Below are 25,137 nucleotides of genomic sequence, written 5' to 3'. Positions count from 1 at the left end.
TCTGCTTCCTCAAGAAGACTGTCAATGCTGCCGTATATCAAGATGTTCTGGAAACGTTCCTGATTCCGACTGTTGAGGAACAGTTCGGCGAAGAAGACTTCATATTTCAACAGGATCTTGCACCGGCTCATGCCGCAAAGTCGACCAAAGATTGGTTCACTAAAAAACAGCTTGAAGTTTTGGCATGGCCGGCCAACTCGCCTGACCTCAATGTCATTGAAAACCTTTGGGCCATCGTCAAGCGGAAAATTCGCGACAGAAAGCCTACTACGCTGGACCAACTGAAGCAGAACATCGCCACTGCCTGGGAAGCTGTGAGTGCGGAAACTTGCGACAAGCTGGTCAAATCGATGCCGCGGAGACTCAGGCAGTCATACAAGCCAAGGGGGCAGCCACAAAATACTGAGAAAGTGATTATTGTAATTATAATAAAAATTATTCTAATTCAATGAAACGGTTTCTCCATTATTCTAATTCAATAAAACAACAGTGTCACAGTTAAATGGCCTAAATGGGCCTTTTGGAAAGCTCAGCTGAGCAAATTTTTTTCCAGGTAACGAGTTCTGTGATTAGTCTAACGAGTAGGACAGGTGCGGTGAACACCTGATTTGCTTTCTGCACAAAAAATGCATTCAAAGAATTTCATGATTGCACTATTTCAAATTATTCTAATTCGTTGACCAGCACCTGTAGACGTAGTGTGCTACACATGCATAGACTTGTAGAGGTTCCTAAAGATTCCATGCAGCTTGAATATTCAGCTGGCCATGACATAATATCGGTGTACTTAAAGAAAGCTCTTGAGACGAGAGCAGGAGGTGGGCAAACATTGTCCTGTTAAAATAGTGCATCAAAAAAAAAAAGGATTGGACCACTGGTTGCAGGCCCTCTTTAATCTAACAAAAATGCCTGTAATAAATACAAAAGTGATCTGGCATTATACAAAGTTGCACCCCACACAAGCCATTCTGGGCATGTGCCTTCACACCACACACACATTCACTGGTCCTCTCTACATCAAGTCCAAAAGGGGATTGGTAACTGAGAATGACCCATTCTCTTTCTGAGTCACTCCATTGCAGTTTGGCATAACCTTCTATGAAGTTTGATTCCTGTTGCTATTTCCTTCTAGGTTCAGCTATTTTTTGTCATGTGGCAAATTTTTATACATGTAAAGTGTAAAAAAACAAACACATGGACAACCACAGAAATTTCCTGAATTTATTTGTATTAATTTAAACATCAGCTAGAAAGAGCTTCGCTTCCATTACCACAGAACAAAACCTTACCAATAATCTAGTTAAAGGCAAACCCTTCCCAGCCGTATCTCACCATTTCGACAAATATCGAGAACCAGAACAAATCGACAACTCTAAAATTCTCAGCCAGAACAGCATTCTTATGTTGATCTACATGTAGGCTCAAGGATTCAGGAACCTCAGTGGCCTCTATAGCTTTAGCAGATTCAATAGAACCCTGAAAAATGGAAGATTCCCGAAGAATCCCAAAGAATACTGGAACCTCAGCAGAATCTAGAGTTCTAGTAGGTTCTAGAACTCCAACAAACTCTAGAATTTCAGAGGCTCTTTTAGCCACAGCAGACTCTAGAGCAGATCATACAACCCTGTCACATTCCAGCAGTCTCAGCGATTCAAGCATCGCAAAAGATGCTTAAACTTCTTCAGGTTGTAGAACTGGTACGTCAATAAACCACAGCAGATTCTAGAGCAAGAAGAACCCCAGAGCATTTTGATACCACTTAGAAATGTAGAAATTTCTGTACTATAAAACTCTAGAAGCTCAGACTCTAGATTCTAGAACTTTAAGAGACATTGATTGAATTCTGGAAACAGATGTGATTTTCAGAGTCAAGCCTCCCAGAGGATGATGGGGCTATATAGGGTACTAGAACTCTGACCAAAATCACGAGATTTTTGAAATTAAGAAAATGTTGAGACCTGATTTTAGAATATAAAATCTGGAACTTATGCAGATTCAGGAATTTGACATATGCTAGAAGATTAAAATCTAAAACTCCAGTAAATACTAAAATCCCAGCAGATTTTAGAACTCCAGAAGATTCAAGCATCCCAGAGGAGCAATGGCGTATTTTATATCCACAGCAGATTCTAGGACTCCACAACATTTTTGAGAACCAAGCAGATTCTAGCAATTCGGGAACTTTAGCACTTTAAACCACAACTCCTCAGAAAATGCATGAATTATAGCAGGATTCTGGACCAGATTCTAGAATGCTGACAGATTCAAGCATGGGAGCTTCAACATGTTCTAGGGCTCTAGCATATATTTGCACCTCAGCAAATTAAAGAACTCCAGAACACTGAGACCTCAGAAGATTACAGAACACCAGAAAACACCTCACCAGACCCCAGAACTGCAGAAGAGACCTTGAGACCTTCCAAGACTCTAGATTTTTTAAATCTAGGCATATTTGGAAATTCAGACAGACCCTAGAAGAGAAAAGTGTGGCACTCTAGCAGGTAATAAAAGTCCTGCAGATTCTAAATGTTCTAAAATGTTCTGAAGCCTTAATGGATTCTAAAATTTGCTACCACTCTGTAGTCTCAGGAGTTTCAAGAACCTCACTGGATCCCAGAGCCTTAGAAAATTCATAATCCTTTATGCAGATTTTAGAAATCCAGTTTCTCAGCAAAGTTTAGAACTGTGGCAGAAACTAAAATCCCAGCAGAGTGTTGAACCGGAGAACATTCTACATCTTCACGGAACGTATGAACTCTGTAATACAGAGTACAGAGAGTGGGACCTCTTTGGTCTGATTTAGGCACCAAGAAACTAGCACCGAGCTGAATCTAGTACATCGGTGTTATAGCAACCACAGTATAGAAATACCTCAATTACACTGCAGACACGGGTGGGTCAATAGTGCACTCCGCTTAACAAAGCCAGGCTACACTTCTATAAGCCCTCCTCTTAGATTTCAGGTACAGCAATACATGGTCTGATAATTCAGTTTCAAAGTATAAAATCTCTATACACAAAACAAAAAACAACAGTCCAGACATATAACTCCAAATCAGCCACTGGGTTTTGATATGTGACTTGCTCTAAACTGTTACCTTAAAAAAAGAGAGAAAGAAAGAAAATAAAGTAAAATAAAATACAACGAAACACATGAGTTCTTACAATGGCAGCTACTACACACTGTTCAGGACACTGATCAGTGTGCACACACACCACACACATTTATCTACATAAAGCTCTGGAAAAAAGTAAGAGACAACTTAAAAATGATGAGTCTCTTTGATTTTACCAAATTGAAAACCTCTGGAATATAATCAAGAGGAAGATGGATGATCACAAGCCATCAAACTAAGCTGAACTGCTTGAATTTTTGCACCAGGAGTGGCATAAAGTTATCCAAAAGTAGTGTGTAAGACTGGTGGAGGAGAACATGCCAAGATGCATGAAAACTGTGATGATTAAAAACCATGTTTATTTTACTCAAACATATACCTATAAATATCAAAATGAGAAAAACTGATACAGAAACTGAAGTGGTCTCTTCTTTTTTTTCCAGAGCTGTATACCTATACTTCATTACTGCTGCTAAATCACCCCTAGTGCCCTTTCAATATTCAACATGGCAACACATAACTGATAAAGTATGGCATTGTTTTCCTGTCTTGCAAAACACACAACAAAATGGACGTCTCAAATTTATCATATAATCAGTAGCTTTGTAGATTTTTGCACATATTAATTTTTCGGCAGCACTGGAGTGCAAACAAAAACATACAAACAAAAAAGGCTTAGACATTATCATGTGCGTAAATAAATCGTAAAGTCACTGAGCAGGACTACTGAGCTTCGAGTCATCCCTCAACAGCTGCTACACTTACACATTATGTATAAATGAGATATTCAGCAAATCTGTATGTTCTCATTTTCAACTCGAGCTGAGCATTAATCATACATTAAAATCCCCTCAGCCAGTTTACCGGCCCAATAATGAGCGAATAGGATATGAGGTGACCATCTCTCTGGAGTGAGAAGTACCCTTGCTGGACGATATTACCAAAAAATATCTGGTATGGATGTAGTTCCACTGCTCCACAGAGTCTGATGTCTGGGGCTACTGTTGTTCTGGTACATTATTTTGGCAATGCTTTTCATGGAAGCTGATGCAAGCTGCACACACAACTGAAGACCTGTGTCAGCAGCAAAGGTGTCTAAATACATTTGAACTTTCTGACTCATCAGAAGAAATCCTACACGGTAGATGGAGGGGAAAAAAAAGAAGTCACAGGGCAGGCTGCTACACACAAGCTGTAGAACTTAACATTACACAATCAAAAATGACACCATCACATTTGGCTAACTTATTTTTAAAACCTTGATAGAAATAAAACACAAAGCATTAAAAAAATAATCACAATAAAACAAAAACATTAGGGGTGGCTTGGGCAGAGTGTTGACCTTCATCCCAAGTGCTGGCAATATGTGTTAGATCAGGAAATATAGCCTAATCATCAACAAAGTCAAAAATTAAACACAGAACCGATTTCTCCAAACATACTGCAGTTTACCCATTTGACTGTGAAATTCTGCTTATTCGCTTAGAACACTAATGCTTGGCCAGAGATAAGAATACAATATAAACAGATCATAAATTAATCAGGTATTTGATTTCTTTCCCTTTCCAAACCTAGCATTACTATCTTAATGTATTTATATATATATAAAAAATCTAATTTATCCATCATTAGCCTTAAGCACTGTGCCGTTCACACCGTGTGTATGTATGTGCACAAATACGATTCTCCGCTAAAACATGTGGTTGTTCTGAAGGTTCTGTCCACTCTGAAGGTTGTTTTCTTGCCTCGTCTATGGCGTGAGGGCATCCTTTATGCAAGATCACTGCATAGGATTCTAGGATTCTAGAATTCTAAGAAAGAGAGAGAAAGCAGTCTGTGATTTTATTTCCCTTCGCCACACTGTCTTTCTATCCTCCTTTCGTTAAGTGCCTGTGCCTGGTGCTGCCTCCGAGCTGCCCTCTGCAGGCTGGCTGCTGCAGTGGGTGCCCAGAACAGAGAGTGGAGTGGCTGATGGGCTCTGAAGTCTCTCTCTTTGCTGTGCGAGGCCTGCAGCTCAGCATTCTCCGGCTTCGGCTCCTGCTCCCACTGAAACCTGGGGCTCAGTTAAAGCCCAGCCCGGCGCCTTTAGGCCTCTGTGTGGCACGCAGAGGCTCTGTAATGCCCCGGCCTTCAGGGCCCAGACCCATCCCTGGATTCCAGCCCATACTCTGCAGCATCCGGTTACCAACATTGGACTCTGGGATGGGAGATGCCCCCTCTCCCACAACTCCTGAGACAGAGAGAAAGAGAGAAAATAATTGTATCATAAAAAAAAACTAAGTGTATCATACTCTCAGTTAACCTAAACAGGCATTCTTCTATTCTGTGAGGTGAGATTTTTGATTGGATGTATGATTTTCTGAAAAAATTAAGCCCATCCTCTGTACTATGCTTGACCAATACACACCATTACAGATGCCACTATCATTTTGACCTACACTCATTTATTTGTAATTTATTTCCCTCATTACTTCCAATACTTATTTTGGCCCTCCTAAACACCCTTTTCTTTGATAGCCACCAAACTCACATATTCTCACAGGGCAGGTAACACCCAAACGGACACAAACCTGTTTGTCATTTTTTTCATCAAATCCATCTGTGGAACCACTCAGTTAACAGTTGGTACACATCATAGTAATCTCCTAGCAACACCTAAATGTTACGTTCCCCTCAGATTTAACTAGGGGTAGAGAGGTATAACATCAGGTGTAAGGTGTTGGATGAAAGGAAAGGACCATGACAACAGTAATTGCATCTTTAAACAATGTTATTTTAATATTTTTAATGGTACGAGCGATTTAAGACAGTAAAATTGACAGGTATGTACATACAAATGTACAGCAAAAATCAGTTAGACTGATTGAGGATGAATAGACATATAACGATCTAAGCAAAATTAAACTGCTCTCCGCCAGGTGAGGGTGGACAAAGGACGTTGCCAAAGAAATGAAGGAAAAAAAACAAAAAAAAAAGCCTGTTCACGCATTGCTGTGGGTCGGGGGAGAGAGAGAAAGAGAAAAAGTGAGAGAACTAAATGTGTGGTGAAAGCGACAGTATGTAAGATAAAAACACAGAAGGCTACATATCTAAAACTACGCCGGAGCGCTAGAACTTCAAAGCCAAACAATCTCGCCAAAACAGCATGCTTTCCCCCACTTTTTTATAGCAACCTCCTAGTAAGACCGTAGCAACAATCCATTACCTAAATATCACCACCTTAGCATTCACCTATCAACCACTTATCAACAGCACAGCAAACACCTCGCAACCACTTGGTTACAACAAACACTATATTGCCAAAAGTATCCACATGCCTGGCTTGTCCTAAAGCTTTTTATGCAGTGTTCTTGAGCTGTTCTTGATCTGAAGACCACATGGTTTTTCGAGGTCTGTACTAATTGACTCAGCATCCTCTGACAATGCTCTGGTGTATTACGTTGACAAAATAAGTTGCTTTCATTTCCAGTCGCTTTTACTTTGTTATAACAGCACTGATGGTTGGCTGAGGAACTACTAACCAAGACTACACAGATGTTGCAGCCTATCACGGTATCACACTGGAATTCACAGAGCTCTTAAAAGTGACCCATTCTTTCACTAATGTTTGTAGAAACAGACTGCATGCCCATGTTTTGGGTTTAAGAAACCTGTGGCCATGAGAGTGACTGAGTTCAATGAGCGAACACTTTTGGCAATATAGTGTAGCATCCTAAATTTCATAACAACCACCAGACCACACATTAGCAACGACCAAGCAGCCACCTAGCAATTACCTTAGCAATCAGCAGCTATACTGAAACACCTTAGCAACCTCATTGGATGCAGCTCCTTGGAATGCTATAGTGACCACTAGGACTCACATTTGCTGCACAACCATTCTACGCTTTCTTCAGGAAATTCGCTTTTATCGTTTGTATTGTCCCTGCAAATTAAATAAATACAAAATTTGAGGACTCTTGTAGGGGCCTCGTACTTGTTCTCACTCGCAAATCAATAAAATGCTACATAGTTTCTTGGTATGATTAGTTTTGCTAATCATGCGTTTGAAGCTCTTTACCCACTGCAACATGGGACAATACAGTACACCGTAGCAGAATGTGTGAGTGTGTGCAAGAGTGAGAGTAGGATAATCTGAACTAGGCTGTTAAGCTCATTGATTCTCTTAATGCACCTAATGGATTGAAATCGAGTACCGTACGTCAAATCTTCACGGATTAAACGTTTAACTCTGCCTCAACTTTCCTCACATCCTCTATTTAAAAACAGAGAGAGCACGCACTTCTGATCTATGTGCACAGTGCACACATATCAGAACTAGATGTTAGCAAGCTAGGAAACAAATGCTAAATGTAACGCAGTATAAAGAAGTGTCTAAGCTGATACAACGTGAAAGCATGGTGAAGCATCTGGCCAAGTGTTTACGGTTTTAAGGGACTAAAACATGGGACTGCTCTCAACCAATAGCCAAAGTTTTAGTAAGTCTCGAGATACATTTGCTCTTTGGCCATGGATTTGCATAGACAATCGGCTGTGTTGTGAATGCATCGGTTTATATATTTACTTATGTGCTATGAGCTTTCACTACAGATCTCCCTATAGGCAAGAACATTTTGTTTTTTGGGGGGTAATGCTCCTTACATGTACGTGCATATTACGTTAATATCTGAGAAAGCTTACAACCAATACACCAAATAGACACGATACACAAGATAGCCATCAATCAAAAAAATAAATAAATAAATAAATAAACATAATTAACAGCAAGTGTACTGTATTTTTAGCCTTTTAGCCTAATGGTAGTGTATAAATTTACCACTATTATACCAGAGCTGTGTAGATTAACGGGTGGGTACTAATAGTAAATATGGCTATATTTGTGCTATAGTTATGGCAACCCCAGATTCCTATCAACGTAACTGTGAAGAAATCAAAGTATTTAAGTTTTCCTACAGTAAACCATTTTACACTAAACAAAGTTGGCTATTTCACAATAATGTATTACTCCAGTATAAGGTACACATAAGATTTAATTAAACAGATTATTCTTCTTTTATCTGTAAAATAAATGTAAATACTTGGTTTAGGATACTGAAAAGCACAGCAAATAAATAAATATACTGAAAATGAATTATACTAATGTACACTAATGAATCAAATAATCAAATCATGACATTTTTTTTTAAATAATCATTATTAACATATCTATATAGCCTCTGGTTTCTGTAGTATCAATTTATGCCCTGTAGCATCTTTGAACACAGTTTGTAGACTGTGAAACAGACTACTGCTCAAACCCCTAAGCAACATACTCTCCCTTGCCAATCTTAAGGGGGAAAATCTCTTTGGGCAATTGACACTAATCAGTGGTGGAAAGAAACAAAAGTACATCGCTGCTTAAGAGGCTTTTTTGAGGATGCATGCAATGGCTTTTGCCAAAGAGAAAAGAAAGCGGAAAAAACAGTCTACTACACATGCAATTTTCTTTCATTACTGCATGATGCAGGTAAACAATCACTACAAGTGACTTCACATAAGAACATAATAATCCATAAATGCCTCCTTATATTCTCTTATTAGTTTTGTTGACATGCAGCCTGATGAACTCGTAATAATCTACGTAATAGAATACACCTCAATCAGAATAAACTAGTTTGAGTAGCTATTTCATACAAATTTTCCCCAATTGAACAAGGTGGGTGGCCCTTAAATACTCTAAATGAATAAAAGGATAACAGCCATGTAAACACTTGTATCTGATCACATTTTGAAAGATTAAATGTGCCTCAGAATGTTGCAGGAGTCTTTTTTAAATAAACACACACACTTAAAGTCTATGGCTTGTAATGAAGACAAAATGGGCAACAGTACAAATGTAAATGAAATTAATTCAGTTGATTATAAATTAATAAAAATTAAAAATGCTTCATGAATTTGGTAATATGTGCATATCCAGAATCGTGCAAGTGACTAAAGATCAGTCAAAGCAGAACAAATCCACCCACACGTAGTAAGAGGCTTCCCTAATAAAGTCGCTTCAGTGGCTGCCAGCAGTTTTAATGTCTGAGCTCCATTAAAGGAAGTCTTTTCACCTGTCTGGCCCACGTGAGCACCTGGGATCCTAGTGATATTAAAGCTGTAGTAGTCTCTGTAGATAAATGTTAAATGATAAAACTACTATTTATTGATTATCTGCAGCAGCAACACTGACCAAAAGTAGTAATCATTAGAAGAATTCTATTGAGTTCTAGATAAAGTGATGGCATGAGCACCAGATTTTATATATATATATATATATATATATATATATATATATATATATATATATATATATATATATATATATATATATATGTATGTATGTATGTATGTATATATATATATATATATATAAATAAAATCATGTGCTCATGCAATATATATATATATATATTATATACAGACACTAAGGGTGTCAATGTTAAAGCGTTAACGCACGCTGTTAATTTGTAATCAGTAACGCGTTACAATTTATTTTACGTAAATTAATTAAGGCACCAAGTTTGACTCCTACTTTCGCCGTAATCTGCCCCGCCCCAACGCACTGATCTATTTTCTGGCTAAACGACGGAACGTCGCACTCTTACGGTGTCCAGCAGTAACACCCCTTCAGACTTCCAGCTCCGACCTGGTTAGAGTACTCTCTCTCGTTCTCTCTTACTCATACACACACGCACTTCTCCTCATTTCTGATATTTTTTAAATATTCAAATTAAGATCGAATTCAGAAATCCTCACAACCAATTTTACAGTCCTATTTATCATGCATTCTTTATTCCAGCACCCTGCGTAAATTTTTATCTCCCCTCAAACATACAAGTATATACTATTATTTTAATTGACACCACTAATATACATATAATTGCATTTTATATTTCTTACATTCATTATTTTATTTACATTTAAATATCCACTATAATAATTTACGTCTGAAGAAAAACAAATGCGATTAATCGCAGTTAATCACAGAATTCTGTTGTGATTATTGGATTAAAATATATATATATGTGTATATATATATATACACATATATATATATACACATATATACACACACACAAAATTATGAACACTGTTAACCTGATGAGGGATCCAATGCTACACATTACAAGACATGACAATCAACCACTTGCTAACTATGACGCTATAACAGTATCTTGTTTTTCTACTGATACTTTTATCACTTTTTTGCATGTCATTATACTGCCTGGAACTGCTTCATTTTAATTTTATAAAACTTTATGGTCTTTGATATTGTTAGAAATTATATTCTCACATCAGTCTACCCCATAAAGTATTGTACATATTGCCAGTTGTGAGCTATAATCGTCTAGCTTTTTAATGAATAGTGAAAATCGCAGGGCACCTCGGCCATGATAAATGATATCACAATACTCTGACTCTTTGATACTCTTTTTTTAATATCCACATTTATAGTCAAATAGCCTACAAGTACATGATTAAATTATATTATTAAACATTAAATTTCCAAAAATTGTAATACTGTAATTAGACACCTTTTGACTTGATATTATGATTTTATGATATCTGATATGATATCTATATCACTATACTGCTGATCCAGAAACAGTTTGTCTCACAAGTAGATATACAGATGACCAATATCAAAAGTAGCCTCGGCCCACAATTTCCCAAAAAACTTTTGCTTACATTAATTTATAAATCTCATTTACAGTAGCCATTCTATTCATTTTTACTCATTTAATCAGAACCCTGAGATCAGCCTCCCTCTCTATTTCCTTCTCAATCATCCTACATTAATCCCTCTCTTCCTTTCTAAGGTCTCCACTCAAACTGTATATCCATTTCTTGGAAAACTCAATCCTGACACACTGAACTTTAACCCTTCAGCCTTTCTAACCCGTAACCCTCCTGCTGACAGGTGCTGGTGCACTAAAATGCTTTACATCATCACTTGGCTGCAGATCCTGGCAGGAAGTGATGTACTCTAATGAATCAATAGGATCAGCAGTGATCCTTCACCTATGGCTAGACCTGCCAGTCTGGTCATGTGAACACGCTTTGGTTCAAAAGCTGAATTTACCCATAGTAACAACCCACTACTTTAACCTTATTTAATCTAATAATTTGATGTGAAACATAAAACAGAGCCCCCCTCCTTAAGATGCATACAGACAGAACAGCATATAGATCACTATGGGTACATATGTTTATATGTTTAATTCTGACTCAATAAATTATAGTATCTGAATGCAGTGTTTCACACTAAACTCACATTTTAATTAGTTAATTAGGCAAAAACGTTCCTTCAACTGTTTAAATAAGCTTTTGAGGTATGCTGTCACAGACTCAAGATAGAACATTACTTAGACTTTCAAAACTGAGACTGCTGACTAAACTGCAGATATAGACAGCAGTGGTAACTAAACTTCATAACAACAAACCAATCTGAGGGCTGTTCATCATTTTGACTAATAATAGAAACAATGAGGGTGAACTACTATAAATGTAAGTCCTTTATAACTTGTCCAGCAGGTAGTGAGGGCGTGTGGAATGCACCACTCTGGAAATAAAGTACTACTACACTTGGATTGTGATTAGTTCTGATACAGAGCTAACACACTTGTGTGGACAGAGACTGTTTCTGATCTATTGAAATTCCCCAAGAAATGATCTCTGAGCTGTAAACTGTGTCTGACATGGTGCTGCTAATCCTAGTAATGAGAGCGGTAACAGAGCACAGGTTCTGCCTTTAGAAATGTCTCTTCTCAGGCAAAAACGCCAAACCTAAAGACAACTGCTCTGCACCATTCTACCTTGCATTGCTGTGCATTATATGCAATCTTACATGTGGACCAGACAGAAGGTATGAAATCAGGCTAGCCATAGGGAGAGTGGAGTCAAGCAATATGCTAGAAATTGTGTGTATGTATTTGTTACCTGTAGATGAGGGGGCACCCATAGGTGCAGCTTTCCGTCTTCTCTTCACATCACCTGTACACAGTGATCCAAGGTGACCGCTGGTCTGCCTGTTTGTGTACACACACACACACACACACACACTTGTCACTTGTTAAGTAACTTTTTAAGAGTGGTTGTTGTCATAGCAATAGAAGGTCACGACACACTGACTTATTCCCCACTTTTAAACCCTTCAGCCAAAATGGCAAAATATCACACTCCACATATACATAAGAAACTTTGCTCATTGCTGCTTTCAGAATGTTTTAGCAGGCTACCTGCTGGCAGTCTTTAACGAGCAGCTCCTCCGGTGACCTCGGTCCGCTCTGGAGTCCCAATGGCACTGTACATACCAAAAACACACACAAAGGACAGATATTAACACACTGGACACACAAAAACACTCAGCAGTTACACACACACACACTGTACACAAACAAAAACACCTGCTGCCATCATATGCACTGATAACACTGATTACATCCAGGCATGCTACATATTATTCCCTGCGCAAAACCAAAACAGCCTAGTCAGGTTTCTTTCTGTCTCTTTTAGCATGGATTTAATCTACTGACCTGTTCACGTCTGGATCCAGGACTGAACCAAGGGCTACACAGAAAAAACAAATATTATAATTAGTCCATGTTGTTTATCATAATCATCAGTCTCTTAATATAACCCACTCATTAGGACTCCCACTTCACTACTGATGCCTCAACACCAGGAGGGTGAAGACTAGCACATGCCTCCTCCGATACATGTGAAGTCAGCCACCATCTCTTTTTAAACTGCTGCTGATTCCGCATTGCTGAGTGGCATCACAGAGAGCTCGGAGGAAAGCGCAGCGACTCGGTTCTGATAAAACAGCTCACAGACGCCTCGTGCTGAGTGACATGAGGGGAAAGAACACCATCTACCCACCTGAAGAGTGGGAATATATATATATCAAGGTACATGAACAGGATTCAAACCAGCGATCTCCTGATCATAGTGGCAGCGCTTAGCCCGCTGACCCCCAATATGTATACTTCAAAAAATGTAACCGTACAAGCCCATTCTGCGGTGTGCTTACTCTTTTGCCTTAACTTAAGAGCCAAGCAATAAAGAGGCTGCTCCAAAGCATGTATTATGCGCTGATTTATACAATAGTGTAACATTGAACAATATACATTAGAAAATAGATAATATATTTCTATCATACAGACTATATTGTCAAACAGTTCTAGTTAAAAAAAGGTTTTACAAAATGAAGATTATTTAAACAAAAAAAAATGAAGGAAAGCATTTTTTAAGTACATTATGAATATAACAATGCATTATGTTATTATTGTATTGTAAATTGTATTGTATATTGTACAATATTTTATTACATTAATTGTTTTAACTACTCTGGAGAATTAAGGGAAAAAAAATCAACGGTTAGACATACTCATGAGCATGAGGGTCCTGGGATAATCTGGGCAGTCGGTCAGAACATCCAGCTACTTGAGAAGCAGCCTAAACAAAGACATGAATGAAAACAGCACAGCAGTAAATGAAGTGTTTTAGTGTAAATACTTAAAGTGTAACAACAAAGCCTTGTTGCAGTGTGACAGGTTGAGGACTGTATATACACTACACGCACACACACACCCCCAACAACACACACACACACAGCTACCTGAGACTGCTGAAGGGAGGCCTGTCGGGCAAGCCTGGCCTGAAATCCTGAAAACAGATCACACAAGTATTTAGTATAGTTTATTATATAGTTTATTATATACAGTTCAGTAATTCATGTTAACTATTATAATAAAACACTAATCTTACATATAATTGCTTTTAATGCTGCATTACAGCACAAAATATAAACACACCTAACTAATCTAAAAACATGCACAGCATACAGTTTGACTCCATTTACACCTTAAGTATCAGAAGTATATGTCCACGTAAAAAGGCAAGTGTAAATGCACCCAATTCGCATTTAAAACAGAAAAATATCTGAATATTAAAATCACTTGTGAGACTCACTAGAGACACACTATAGCAGTGTAAAGGTATCTATCTTTCCAAAAAACCTTTTGACAACCAAAAGCCCTCTCAGTACATCCCAAACTCATAAACAGTAACAATTGCTCTGCAATGTGAATTTTGTCCCAATCCAAAACTTTTGCAACGCAGTAAAAAAGTAAGCACACATCCAGGTTGCCCCTTAAAGTTATTATTGAATTATTATTATTGACACAACAGTATCAAAAATGATCATATTTAGCACAGTGCTCATTGAGCCGGATCTTTTCCCACCCGATTCCGATCCTTTGAAAACTACACGATCGCCCCCGATTTCCAACCATGTGATCAGATTGGGCACATCCCTAGTGAATTTGCATATTTCATTCAACACAGCAATCAGATTTCAACTGACGGGAGACAAATCTGGCTAGCACATGTAAATGCATGCAGCTAAACTCTTATTAAGATAGAATTCTTATTAAGATACAGATAAAATTACATGAAGTGGGAAGCTGTAAACAGTGTCTTGGTATCAAAGTATCAAAGCTAGTAGCCCAATTAATCTTAAATGATAGAGCAGTGGTAGTTCTCCTTACTTAGTCACAGAACACTGATCTCCCATGTGTGATGTTGGAGGCCAGGGCCCCACCAGAAATAAATAAGTGACTCTACAGTGCCACCTTGTGACCTAAGACATCAATTTGTTTTGGTATCATATTGGTTAACAAAAGGACTTATATAGTATATAATATATAGTTCTTAAATAAAAAATATAAATAAGATATAGTATTTAAATATTAAATAAATATTATGTATAAATATAAACAGCAAATGCATCAGAACCATGTTTTAACGAAAATACAATAAACAAAAAACGTAAACATAAAAGAACACATCAGCACATGTTTATGTAAGTTCAGTAATTTTTTCTCAGTATACCAAAAAATTTTAATATTTTTGTAAAAGTTGGGTCTTGACCCAAAAGTTAAACTTACATCCTTAAATGTGGTCATGGAAAAGGAAGCTGTAATATTTAGTAAAAGGCAAACACTTTTTTTAATTCATAGGTTAAAGAGTTGGTCAATATAAGAAATGTTCTAACAAACTGTAAATTATAAATAAGACGTATGTATGTGTGTGTGTGTGTACCTACCTCGTTGTGCTCCCTGTGACATAAGTGGAAATGCTCCAGTGAGGATGCTGTTAAATACTGGATCATTAAGATCCAGCTCATTAGAATCTCTCTCCCACCACGGAACCACACCCGCTATTCCACAAGCCCCGCCCGCCTCGCCTTCATAGAACCAATCACTTTGCTCGTCATCACCTTGGTAGGACCACACAGAACACAAAGAAAGGGTTATTATTATATAGAGTTGTTTGGCATTCTTTTCTCAGTCAACTTCAGAAAAAGCTTACAGTACATTTGAAAAAAGTCAATCCGTTTGTCAAGTTCATTTTAAACAAAAACAAAAAAAAGAGTAAGTGTACATAAGTTACCTTGCCTTCCTTCATCATTGGTGTACAAACCTCCATCACTGCTGTTGCTCACACTGCTAGTTTCACTGTGGACACACACACACACACATCAAATAATTTTACATTAATTATTCTGACTACGAGGTGAAAAAACAAAAAACAAATGTATTACCAAAATACAAGATGTTTTAATTGAATGCAATGTTCTGTATTCAGTGTTAATGGATGCCTGTTTAATATATGCATCAGAATCCACATCAGAATGTCTATTAGATAAAGTCTAAAGACTGTGTGTAACCATTCAGAATGAGAATCTATAAGAATTTTTTTTGTTAGCTTTGTAGCAATTCAGTCTAAAAAAAAAAAAAAAAAAAAAAATCACATTAAAAAATGCTAAAAGCTAAAGAAAGGTTTAGACCTAGCAAGTCTGAAATCAAAAAACAATATTTCAAGTAAAGGACAATTTTATAATAAATAACAACAATAATAAAAATATGATAATTGATCACTGACCCCAGACACAGATACATAGCTGATGTTTGCTTTTTTAGTTTATAACAAGAGATGCTAGTCTAATCATGAGACCACATATTAAACTTAAGACTATCACCAATACATGGTCCAACTCCATACATTTAAATTTGCTTTAGAATCTAAAATCTAGCAGAAATAACCTGTTTAAACATTTGAGCTAAAACTGGAACTTTATCATCAGCCATTAAAGCATGATAAAATAGTACTTTCAAACTGGTCAATGCTCTAAATTATGCATGTAAGTTAAAAGTGGCTATGGTTCCTGAAAATGGCTTCCCATTGTTCATTGTTTTTGTGTTTACAGAAAACAGGAAGTCATGTTCTATACAGCAGTGATTTGCAAATAAAGATCTGGATGTATTTTGAGTGTAGGGGTGTGTGTAATCATGAAGATAGGATTGGTGACCAGTTCAGTTTTTGTTCTTAGAATTAGCCTAGCATCTCCAATACCAAACATTTGGAATGACTGACAATCTGAAAAAAGTAATAAGTGATAAGATCATTTGATTTTGATCACTGAATTAGGACATATAAATACCTCAGTACCCTTCTCAATCTCATAAAGCAGAAAGAGGTGGAAGAAGAGAAGAAGACAGGAAGAAGAAAGGCCAAACACTAACCACCTGTCACTCATCTCCTCATCTGATCCCTTATGCTCCTCAAACTCCATTTTGTCTTTTCCGGATTGCCCCGCCTCCTCGCTCTCCACGACCACACCCTCATCGGTGGCGTCCAGCGCCAGCCGGGGTGCGGCCAGTTTCCTCTTCTTCACCCTGTCCTTGCTTGCCTCGGTTCCTTTCCCTTCCTCTCCAAGCTCCGCCTCCCTACAAGGGCTGCACGACACAGACAAGACAACAGTACTGTTACAATACAGCAAGAGGCAATGTTAACATCAAGTAGTTAAGGAAGTAACATTAAAGTAAATTTAAAAACTGCTTTCTTTGGTTTTATCTAAATTTCGATATTTAGACTACACTGACAAATCTTTACATCTAATCAAAAGAAAAAATATACATGTTTAAAGCATGAATATTAATGGCAAAAATTTTAATTTGTACATAATGCTGCTTTAACACCTTATACTTCCATGACTTATCACGCCATATAATTTACTAATCTGTAATTACATGCAAAGCAATGCAAACTGTGAACTGTTCTCATATTGTACCAGTAAGAAAAAAGCCAGTATCTACTATCTACCTTTTTTTTGGGAGGTTAAGCGACAGGGCAGAGCTATATATGGAAATATTTCACAAATACAGTGCAGTACGTTTAAATCCTGTTCTGTAGGTGAGCTGTATTCTGAATTGTATTATAGACCCCACATCCTACCTTTTTGTTGCATTTTGTTTTCTCCTTTATTAACTACAACATTTGTGTATTTGACTACCGTATTTTTTAGCACGCTAGCTAGTCACCTAAACTAGTAAAGTTAACCCAAACTTAAACGACAGCGTTACACTGAGTAATCCTGCGTGTTCTGGTAAGACAGTGAGATATTAGCTAGCGATTCGTCCCCCGTAGCTTGTTTTAACACGGTAAACAAGCAGATTACAGGCTGATAAAACTCACCTCTGAGAGAGTTAGCGCTTAGCATCTAGCTAATGCTAGCCAGGCAAAGCAGCACAGACTTACAGGCCGATAACTCACCTCTGAACGGTGAACGCTTAGCGATTAGCATCTAACTCTAATAATACTGCTCCAGCAGTATTAAAAGTGCTAAATTTAGAAAATACTGATCTCTGAACAGTGAAAAAGCTAGCTAGCTAAGCGGTTAGCATCTAGCTAATGCTATTGCTGCTCTGCACGGAGTGTGTGTTTACTGCTCCTTACACCTGACGGGTAAAATTTAGATAATACTGATCTCTGAACAGTGAATAAGCTAGCTAATGCTATTTGCTGCTCCAGCCTCGGAGCTGCACGGCTCTGGACTCTGTATAGCACTGAAACTCTGTATAACGCTGCACGGAGTGTGTGTTTACTGCTCCTTACAACCTGACGAGTAAAATTTAGATAATACTGATCTCAGTGAATAAGCTAGCTAGCTTAGCGGTTAGCATCTAGCTAATGCTATTGCTGCTCAGCCTCGGAGCTGCACGGCTCTGGACTCTGTATAGCACTGAAACTCTCTATAACGCTGCACGGAGTGTGTGTTTACTGCTCCTTACAACCTGACGAGTAAAATCCATACAAAAGGCGCACCGTATTATAAGACGCACTGTCAATTTTTGTGAAAATTAAAAGTTTTTAAGTGCGCCTTATAGTCCGAAAAATACGGTAATTTTTACACAATCATTTCATGTATATATTTTTAGATAATTTAATTACTTAATTTCTAATTTTCCTCCGATACATGTGAAGTCAGCCACCGTCTCTATTTGAACAGCTGTTGATGAAGCATTGCCGAGAGGAAATATGCACGGAGGAAAGCGCAGCGACTCGGTTCTGATACATCAGCTCACAGACACCTTGTGCTGCGGTTATCACCTTTTGGAGTGATGTGGGGAGAAAGCACCATCTACCCACCAAGAGATTCCAACCGGCGATCTCCTGATCACAGTGGGAGCACTTTTTTACTTAAATTATTAAGTGTAAATAAACCTTAAGTCTTTTTATTTATAGATAAATGTGTTCATTGTATATAATAAAACAAACCAGCCTTGCTTAAAATGTGAATACATCTCTCAAAACGGTTTAAAAAATTATTTATTGTGGTTAGTTTCGTTTTTGCAGTGCACCTGCTGGTTCTACTGGGCTATAGGTGAGGATGACATGTCCGTGAATCAAAGTATACGCACATCACAATATGCAAATCAGTCAATCAATGTTACTGCCCCTGATAAGCAAAGAAGGAACCAAACCTAACAGTTAGCTGTAGAACACAACAGCAAAGTGCACTTGACTTTCCCGGCCTACTCTATTTTTTTTTTGTCAAAAGACAAATTAGGAGTGGAGTCCGCCGAAATCAGGGGGTTTTAAGTTACCCTTTAAGGCTGATCTATGTACGCAATTTCTGTTCTGATTACCTGCCCTGTTTTGTGACTCCTTTAATAGCAGTCCAGAAGAAAATACTCCATCACAAAGCTTTCTATATTTTAACAATATTCACAAACTCCAATCAAAATGCGTCAAAATTAAATTGAAAATATATATAATCGACTGTTTTACCTGGACTGGGCTCCATGTATCACACATTTTCATATTTCTATCTCAAAAAAAATTGAATAGCAAAACAACTACCACAAAGCCCGAGATTACAACTAACAAAATAAAACATTGTTATAAACATCGAAACATATACACACATACAAACTTACTCTCTACTGCTGCTGCTGCCACCTGCTGGTTTAGGAACAGGCGGCGCCAGCATAGTGGCAACTTCTATTGGTGGATCCACAGCCATGCGCTTCACTTTCCTCCGTCTGCGTAAGCTCCTTGTTCCAAGCGCATCGGCCGGCTCTTCATGCCACAGCAACCGCTTGGCCCTTCCAGAGTCGTGGGGGCGTCGCTTGCCACCCAGCTGCTCATCAGAGTCACTGTTGTTTTCTCGGGCGTGAACGCCCCCTGCTGCCGCGGAGGACGAAGAGCGGTAGTCCTTATGCTCCTCTGGGCTGGACTCGGAACCTTCGCTCAGATGGCATGTGTCCCAAGGCGGGTGAGGGTTGTCGGAACGGCGCTTACGGCCGCGGCGTTTACGTGCCTGCCGCTTCAGCAAGCAGCCCACAGCCAGGGCGTGGTCCCCTCCATCCCCAAACCCCCCACGGGCCTGCTCCGAACTCTCCTCTAGCGCTGACACCAGATCATGGACCAACTCGTCCATTGTCCGGCGAAAGTGCCTGAGACAAAAAAATAAATAAATAACATCATATTCTTGGTAAACATTTCAAGTAAGTCTTATAATACTGTATGTATTGTACATTGTTTTTATCTTTACGATCCAGTCTGTCAGTAAGAAAATGACACTTCATATCCAAAAGTATCCAGAAATGCTATTGTATTTATTGACCTACTTTAAGATGTGCCTATTGCTGACACTGGAATTCAAGTGTACACTTACACAACTTGTACAACCACTACAGAAAAGAACTGTAAATAGAACAGAATGCTCAAGGAGTTGCCAAACATGTGCCTAAAGGATAACACACAATGAATCCCCATACCCCCAACAATGGAGCAGCAGAAAACAAACAAGACAAGATGAGATTTTAACAGTTAAAATATATGATTGAAAATATTTTATTTGACTGAAACTCACAATATACAACACAGAAATACAATGTACAATGTGGGTGATTTTTTAAATATTTTGTAAGTAATCATCTTGTAATGGAGGTAAATCGTTTTACTCTTTCTACTATGATGAATTACGCATGATTTATCATATGCAGTAAAATACAGAACTGTAAGCAATACAAACAAACAAAAACAATAACTTTTCTCCTGTATAATCTTAGGACTTTCTTTAGACCTTAAAACTATTGTCAGAATCCCCCCCCCAGTAAAGTTTCTGTATTCAACTGTGGAGATGCACTAGGTGAGCAGGTTTCTACACAGTTTTAGCCAATTATATGGACAATAGAGAGGATACATGAGGATATTTAGTCTTTACATCAATTCTGTTAAGTCAACTAACATACACAAGTTGTGTAGCAAAGTCTAAGGGCGTTTTCACACCAGCACTATTTGGTCCGGTTAAAAGGAACTCTGGTCCGTTTGTAACTTTAGTGCGGTTCGATTGAGCAGGTGTGAAAACAGTAATCGCACTCGGGTGCGGATCAAAAGAACCGGACCGAGACCAGCTAGAGGAGGTGGTCTCGGTCCGGTACCAAACAAACTCTGGAGCGGTTCGCTTGTGGTGAGAACGTGATCCAGTCTCGATCGGATCCAGCTATTAAATATAAGCCATTTATTTGAGCTAAACTGCTGATAAAGCAAGCACAGTTTAAACTGATATATTAGCCAGATAACGCTAATTACCACAGCTGTGAACAAACTCTGTGTCCATGCACGCGCCGTCTGCACTGCATTCACTGCTCACAGCCGCGTGACTCTGTTTATTATGTATAAATCTGCGTTAAATCTATCTGTTATGTATAAATCTAATCTATAAATCTCTGTTTCAGCGTTCAATGTTAAAGCACAGATATTTGCGCTGGAACACAAAATCTTCTCGCTGTATTTACTTTTTTCGTATATTTATATTTAACGTACTCCCGTGTCAGACAGCTCTGGCCAATCAGAGGACACAGGCTGCTCGCGTGGTTTATTGATGCGCATTTTGGTGCGTTTACATTTATGCCTATGTGAAACCAGACCGAACAGAGCGAGAAAACGCTCCAAGTAAACGAACTCATTAACTGATTCGGACCAGAGAAACGAACTACAGGTGTGAAAACGCCCTAAGGTTCACAAGGGTTCTGTAGTAAAGGCATTAGAGACTAGAAATAAAAAAAAATATCTTTATAGAACTAAGACAGGAGTTCCTAAAACTTCACATTACATTACATTACATTTGGTAGACGATTTTGTCCAAAGCGACTTACAATAGAGAAGTATATTGGCACATATATTTGCCAAGTGAAGCATAATTTTTGGGTAAAGAGTTTAAATACATCAGGATCAGTGAGACACAGTTATTGGTCACAGAACAAGACAGACACTCAAGGAAATATTAAGTAAAGGAACAGACAAATGTGTAGAAGCAGATTCAGATAACCATAACCACATACAGGGAACTACAGAGAATGACCTCAAATTACAGCCCTTTTTAACATTTTAATTCTCAAGAGGTGATTCTCGTTTCAGTGCACTGCCTGGCCAAAAAAGAGGCGCCACCTGGATTTAACTAAGTAATTGATGTGGGGTTGATGCTGCAGTTGTTCAGGTCTAGATTCAGCAACAGTATGTGCTGAGAGGATGAGGTCAGATGACTACCTGAATACACTGAATATAGACCAGGTTATTCCATTAATGGATTTTTTTTTCTTCCCTGAAGAGTGGTTCAGGGAGCATGAGATCATCATTTTCACACATGGATTGTTCACCACAGAGTCCAGACCTTAACCTCATTGAGAATGTTTGGGATGTGCTGGAGAAGACTTTGTGCAGTCAGACTCTACCATCATCAATGAAAGATTTTGGTGAAAAATTAATGCAATACTGGATTGAAATAAATCTTGTGATATGGCAGAAGCTTGCTGAAACAATGCCACAGTGAATGCATGCAGCAATTAAAGCTAAAGGTGGTCCAACCAAATACGATTTTTTTTTTGGTGGTAACTTTTTGTTTGGCCAGGCAGTGTATTAGGTCGACAGATCTAAGGCCTTTCTGAAGAATGACATATCCTTAACATAATTTCCATTGATTTACATGGAATCTTAACCTCTCTTATCTATAAATACAAAATACACTTACTGTCCATTAAAAATAAATTCTGACTAGCAAGAATAATAGCTAACTTAAGATATCTCTAATTTAGTTTTGACTTGTAGTAATGCTAATCTTGGATATGTGCAGTTTTAGATTAAATCGTGAATTTAATACAAAAAGGTCACAAACTCTAATATTATATGGTTACTCAGTATATTCAGGTAGTGAGCTGACCTCATTCTTTCAGCACATACTGTTGCTGAATCTAGACCTGAACGACTGCAGAAACCCCACATCATTTACTTACTTAAATCCAGGAGGAGACTTTTTTTTTGGCCAGGCAGTGTATTTATACAATTTGTTGCAGTTTTGACAAGAAATAAAAATATACTGTATATCTAATATCTAAATCTAGGATCTTAACCAATGTTAGTAAAACTGTTTTGTTAATAGAGTCCAGTATTGTATTGTATTCATAAGCACTGTATACTTGTAAAGAAGTAATTATATGCATCTGTAAATTGAGTTTTATGGTTAGTTAGATTAGAGAAAGAGTACGGTTCAATGTAAATCAACGGTAACATGCGTGACTAATCTAAACTGCATTAAATATACTCTTGGTCCTGGTAATATAGGTTAGTTAACAAGTCAGAATGTCTTTATAGAGCTGCAGGTCTGTTGTTAACACTAGTAAGCTACTATTTTCACACTTAGAGTTGTCATATAAGTTACAGCTGGATCTAAATCATTATACTAGCTCTTGGTAAGGCTTTTGTCTAACGGCAAATAAAGGTAAATCAGTGAACCCAGATCAGTTCAGCAGTACAGACCCGCTGAGTGTCAATAACAGGAGCCTCGGTGCTAACGGCTCTCACACAACACACAACCGAGATAACATTACCGTCAAACTCCACAGACAGTCCGCTATAAACACACAGAACTGTGTAGAGAGAAAGTAAACTACACAGAAACATAACAAAATGGAGACGGGCTGAGGACACTTCAGCTAGCTAAGCTAACGCTAACTAACCCAGTTCACCTAGCTTAGCTTAACTAGCCGGCTTCCTATCCCCCCTTTAAACACAGACACACACAGAGAGACAGAGAAAGAGAGACAGAGCCTCTCACCAGCTGGTTCCCGCTTTACCGAAGTTTCTGATATCAGCTGCACGGAACATTAACTCCACCCTACAAAGCGACTTATATCTTATGGGGAAATAAAAATAATAAAATACTAAAGCGATGGACGGGCTGGAACAAGAAGGCCACCATAGTGGCTCACACTAAAAGCAAGAGGGAAACCAGCTGGGCAAAATAAAAGTCCCGTTTAAAGCCGGGTGCGGGGTGTGGCCGCGGATAAACTAAACTAATAAAAGTCCGTTCAGACCACGAAAGGACCACATTTCAGTATTTTAACCCGCCCTGTACTCAGCTTATACACTCATTTATTAATAGTTTTGTAATAGTAAATTCTGCTATGTCTTGTCTAATAATAATGATATATACACAGCTAGAGTTGTTATGAAGAGAGTGAAGTACAGCCTGTGGCCACTAGGTGGCCTACTTTCCATTTAAATGAGATAATAAACAGATCGTTCAGTCTGTGTAATTGCCGTCCTCACGATGTGCCGAGGAGTGAGGAGCTCCTAGTTTAACAAGATAAGGAAAACAATGGTGGCAAAGAAAAGATAATTAAGATAATAAAGTTGTGGGGACGACTTATTACAAAGTGGGAACAAGATAATTTAGTCCTGCCCACATATGGCCACAACTTAATTATCTAGTTTCTGCGCTTTAATAAATTGTGTCCACAACTTAATTTTCTCATCCCATCAATAAGGCATGACAACAATTTAATTATATAATTTCTGCACTTTAATAAGTTGTGGCCATAACTAAATGATCTCATCCCCATACCTTAATAAGTCGTGACCACAACTTAATTATCTTGTTCCTACGCTTTAATAAGTTGTGGCCACAACTTAATTATCTTGGTCTTATGCTTTAAGAAGTCATTTTTTTTACACAATGTCACCTTAGGGGCTCTGTAAAGGAGCAATGTCAGTACTTTAAATGTACTTTAAAACTGAATTAGAATTAGCAACTCTAGCAAATGGTTCTTATACATTGTATAATACAGTGCCAGTATGATTATAAATCATGATTCACTGAAATAATTGCCTTTTGTGTCATTTTTTTTTTAATGAAAAAATGTCATCTGATAGTTGATTAGTTAAGCCTTCAAGAAAAAACATTTTCCTCCCTCAGCCATGATCATAATTTCATTGTCAAGCAGCTTATTGGAATTTTTGTTATAGTTTTCGCCTTTGCATTACCAATAAGATTTTACTTGGCTTTTATTTTTTCTGTCTGTCCTTAAATTATACATACAATCAAATAAACATTTACTTCATATTTCCTCTTACCATTAAAATATTAACAAAAAAACAAGATGAACAGGTTGAAAATAATAGTAGGATTGAAGGGAAAATGGGAAACATGGAATTAAGGTTAAAAACTGCTAATTTGCTACGTTGCTATTATTTGCAGTCTGTCCTTCAAGAGACATGTGCGGTGTAATTTCCTCCATGATGTCAAAGCAACTGATTATTATTGTTTTATAGGGTGTAAATTAAATGGTGTGACAGGGTTGAACAAAAA

General features: G+C 37.9%; 1 protein-coding gene across 2 annotated transcripts; it reads right to left on the bottom strand.

The window, feature by feature from the left end:
• Window positions 1-1,207: 1,207 nt before the first annotated feature.
• gpatch2 (G patch domain containing 2) lies at window positions 1,208-23,768 on the bottom strand. 2 transcript variants are annotated; one of them, XM_007260448.4, is made up of 11 exons: window positions 23,605-23,768; window positions 19,424-19,942; window positions 16,727-16,939; window positions 15,594-15,658; window positions 15,247-15,420; window positions 13,759-13,805; window positions 13,528-13,595; window positions 12,674-12,707; window positions 12,377-12,441; window positions 12,078-12,166; window positions 1,208-5,346 (listed from the first exon to the last, which is right to left on the bottom strand). In XM_007260448.4, exons 1-11 carry the CDS (start codon window positions 23,652-23,654, stop codon window positions 5,177-5,179), a joined length of 1,494 nt encoding a protein of 497 aa, XP_007260510.2. In that variant the 5' UTR covers window positions 23,655-23,768; the 3' UTR covers window positions 1,208-5,176. The 2 variants fall into 2 exon arrangements, with proteins under 2 accessions (XP_007260510.2, XP_007260511.2); XM_007260449.4 differs by having other exon boundaries at window positions 16,730-16,939.
• Window positions 23,769-25,137: the final 1,369 nt, after the last annotated feature.

This window comes from Astyanax mexicanus, chromosome 1, assembly GCF_023375975.1.
Source record: "Astyanax mexicanus isolate ESR-SI-001 chromosome 1, AstMex3_surface, whole genome shotgun sequence".
Classification (NCBI taxonomy): Eukaryota; Metazoa; Chordata; class Actinopteri; order Characiformes; family Acestrorhamphidae; genus Astyanax; species Astyanax mexicanus.
This window is presented reverse-complemented; position numbering and strand designations above follow the sequence as displayed.

Excerpts from the sequence above, each read along its gene's own strand:
- gpatch2 (XM_007260448.4), bottom strand. The coding sequence starts at position 23,654 with ATGTTCCGTGCAGCTGATATCAGAAACTTCGGTAAAGCGGGAACCAGC. Across the intron at positions 16,940-19,423 it reads GGCAGCAGCAGCAGTAGAGA|CCCTTGTAGGGAGGCGGAGC; the intron begins GTAAGTTTGTAT and ends TGTGTCGTGCAG. Across the intron at positions 15,421-15,593 it reads CAATGATGAAGGAAGGCAAG|GTGATGACGAGCAAAGTGAT; the intron begins GTAACTTATGTA and ends GGTCCTACCAAG.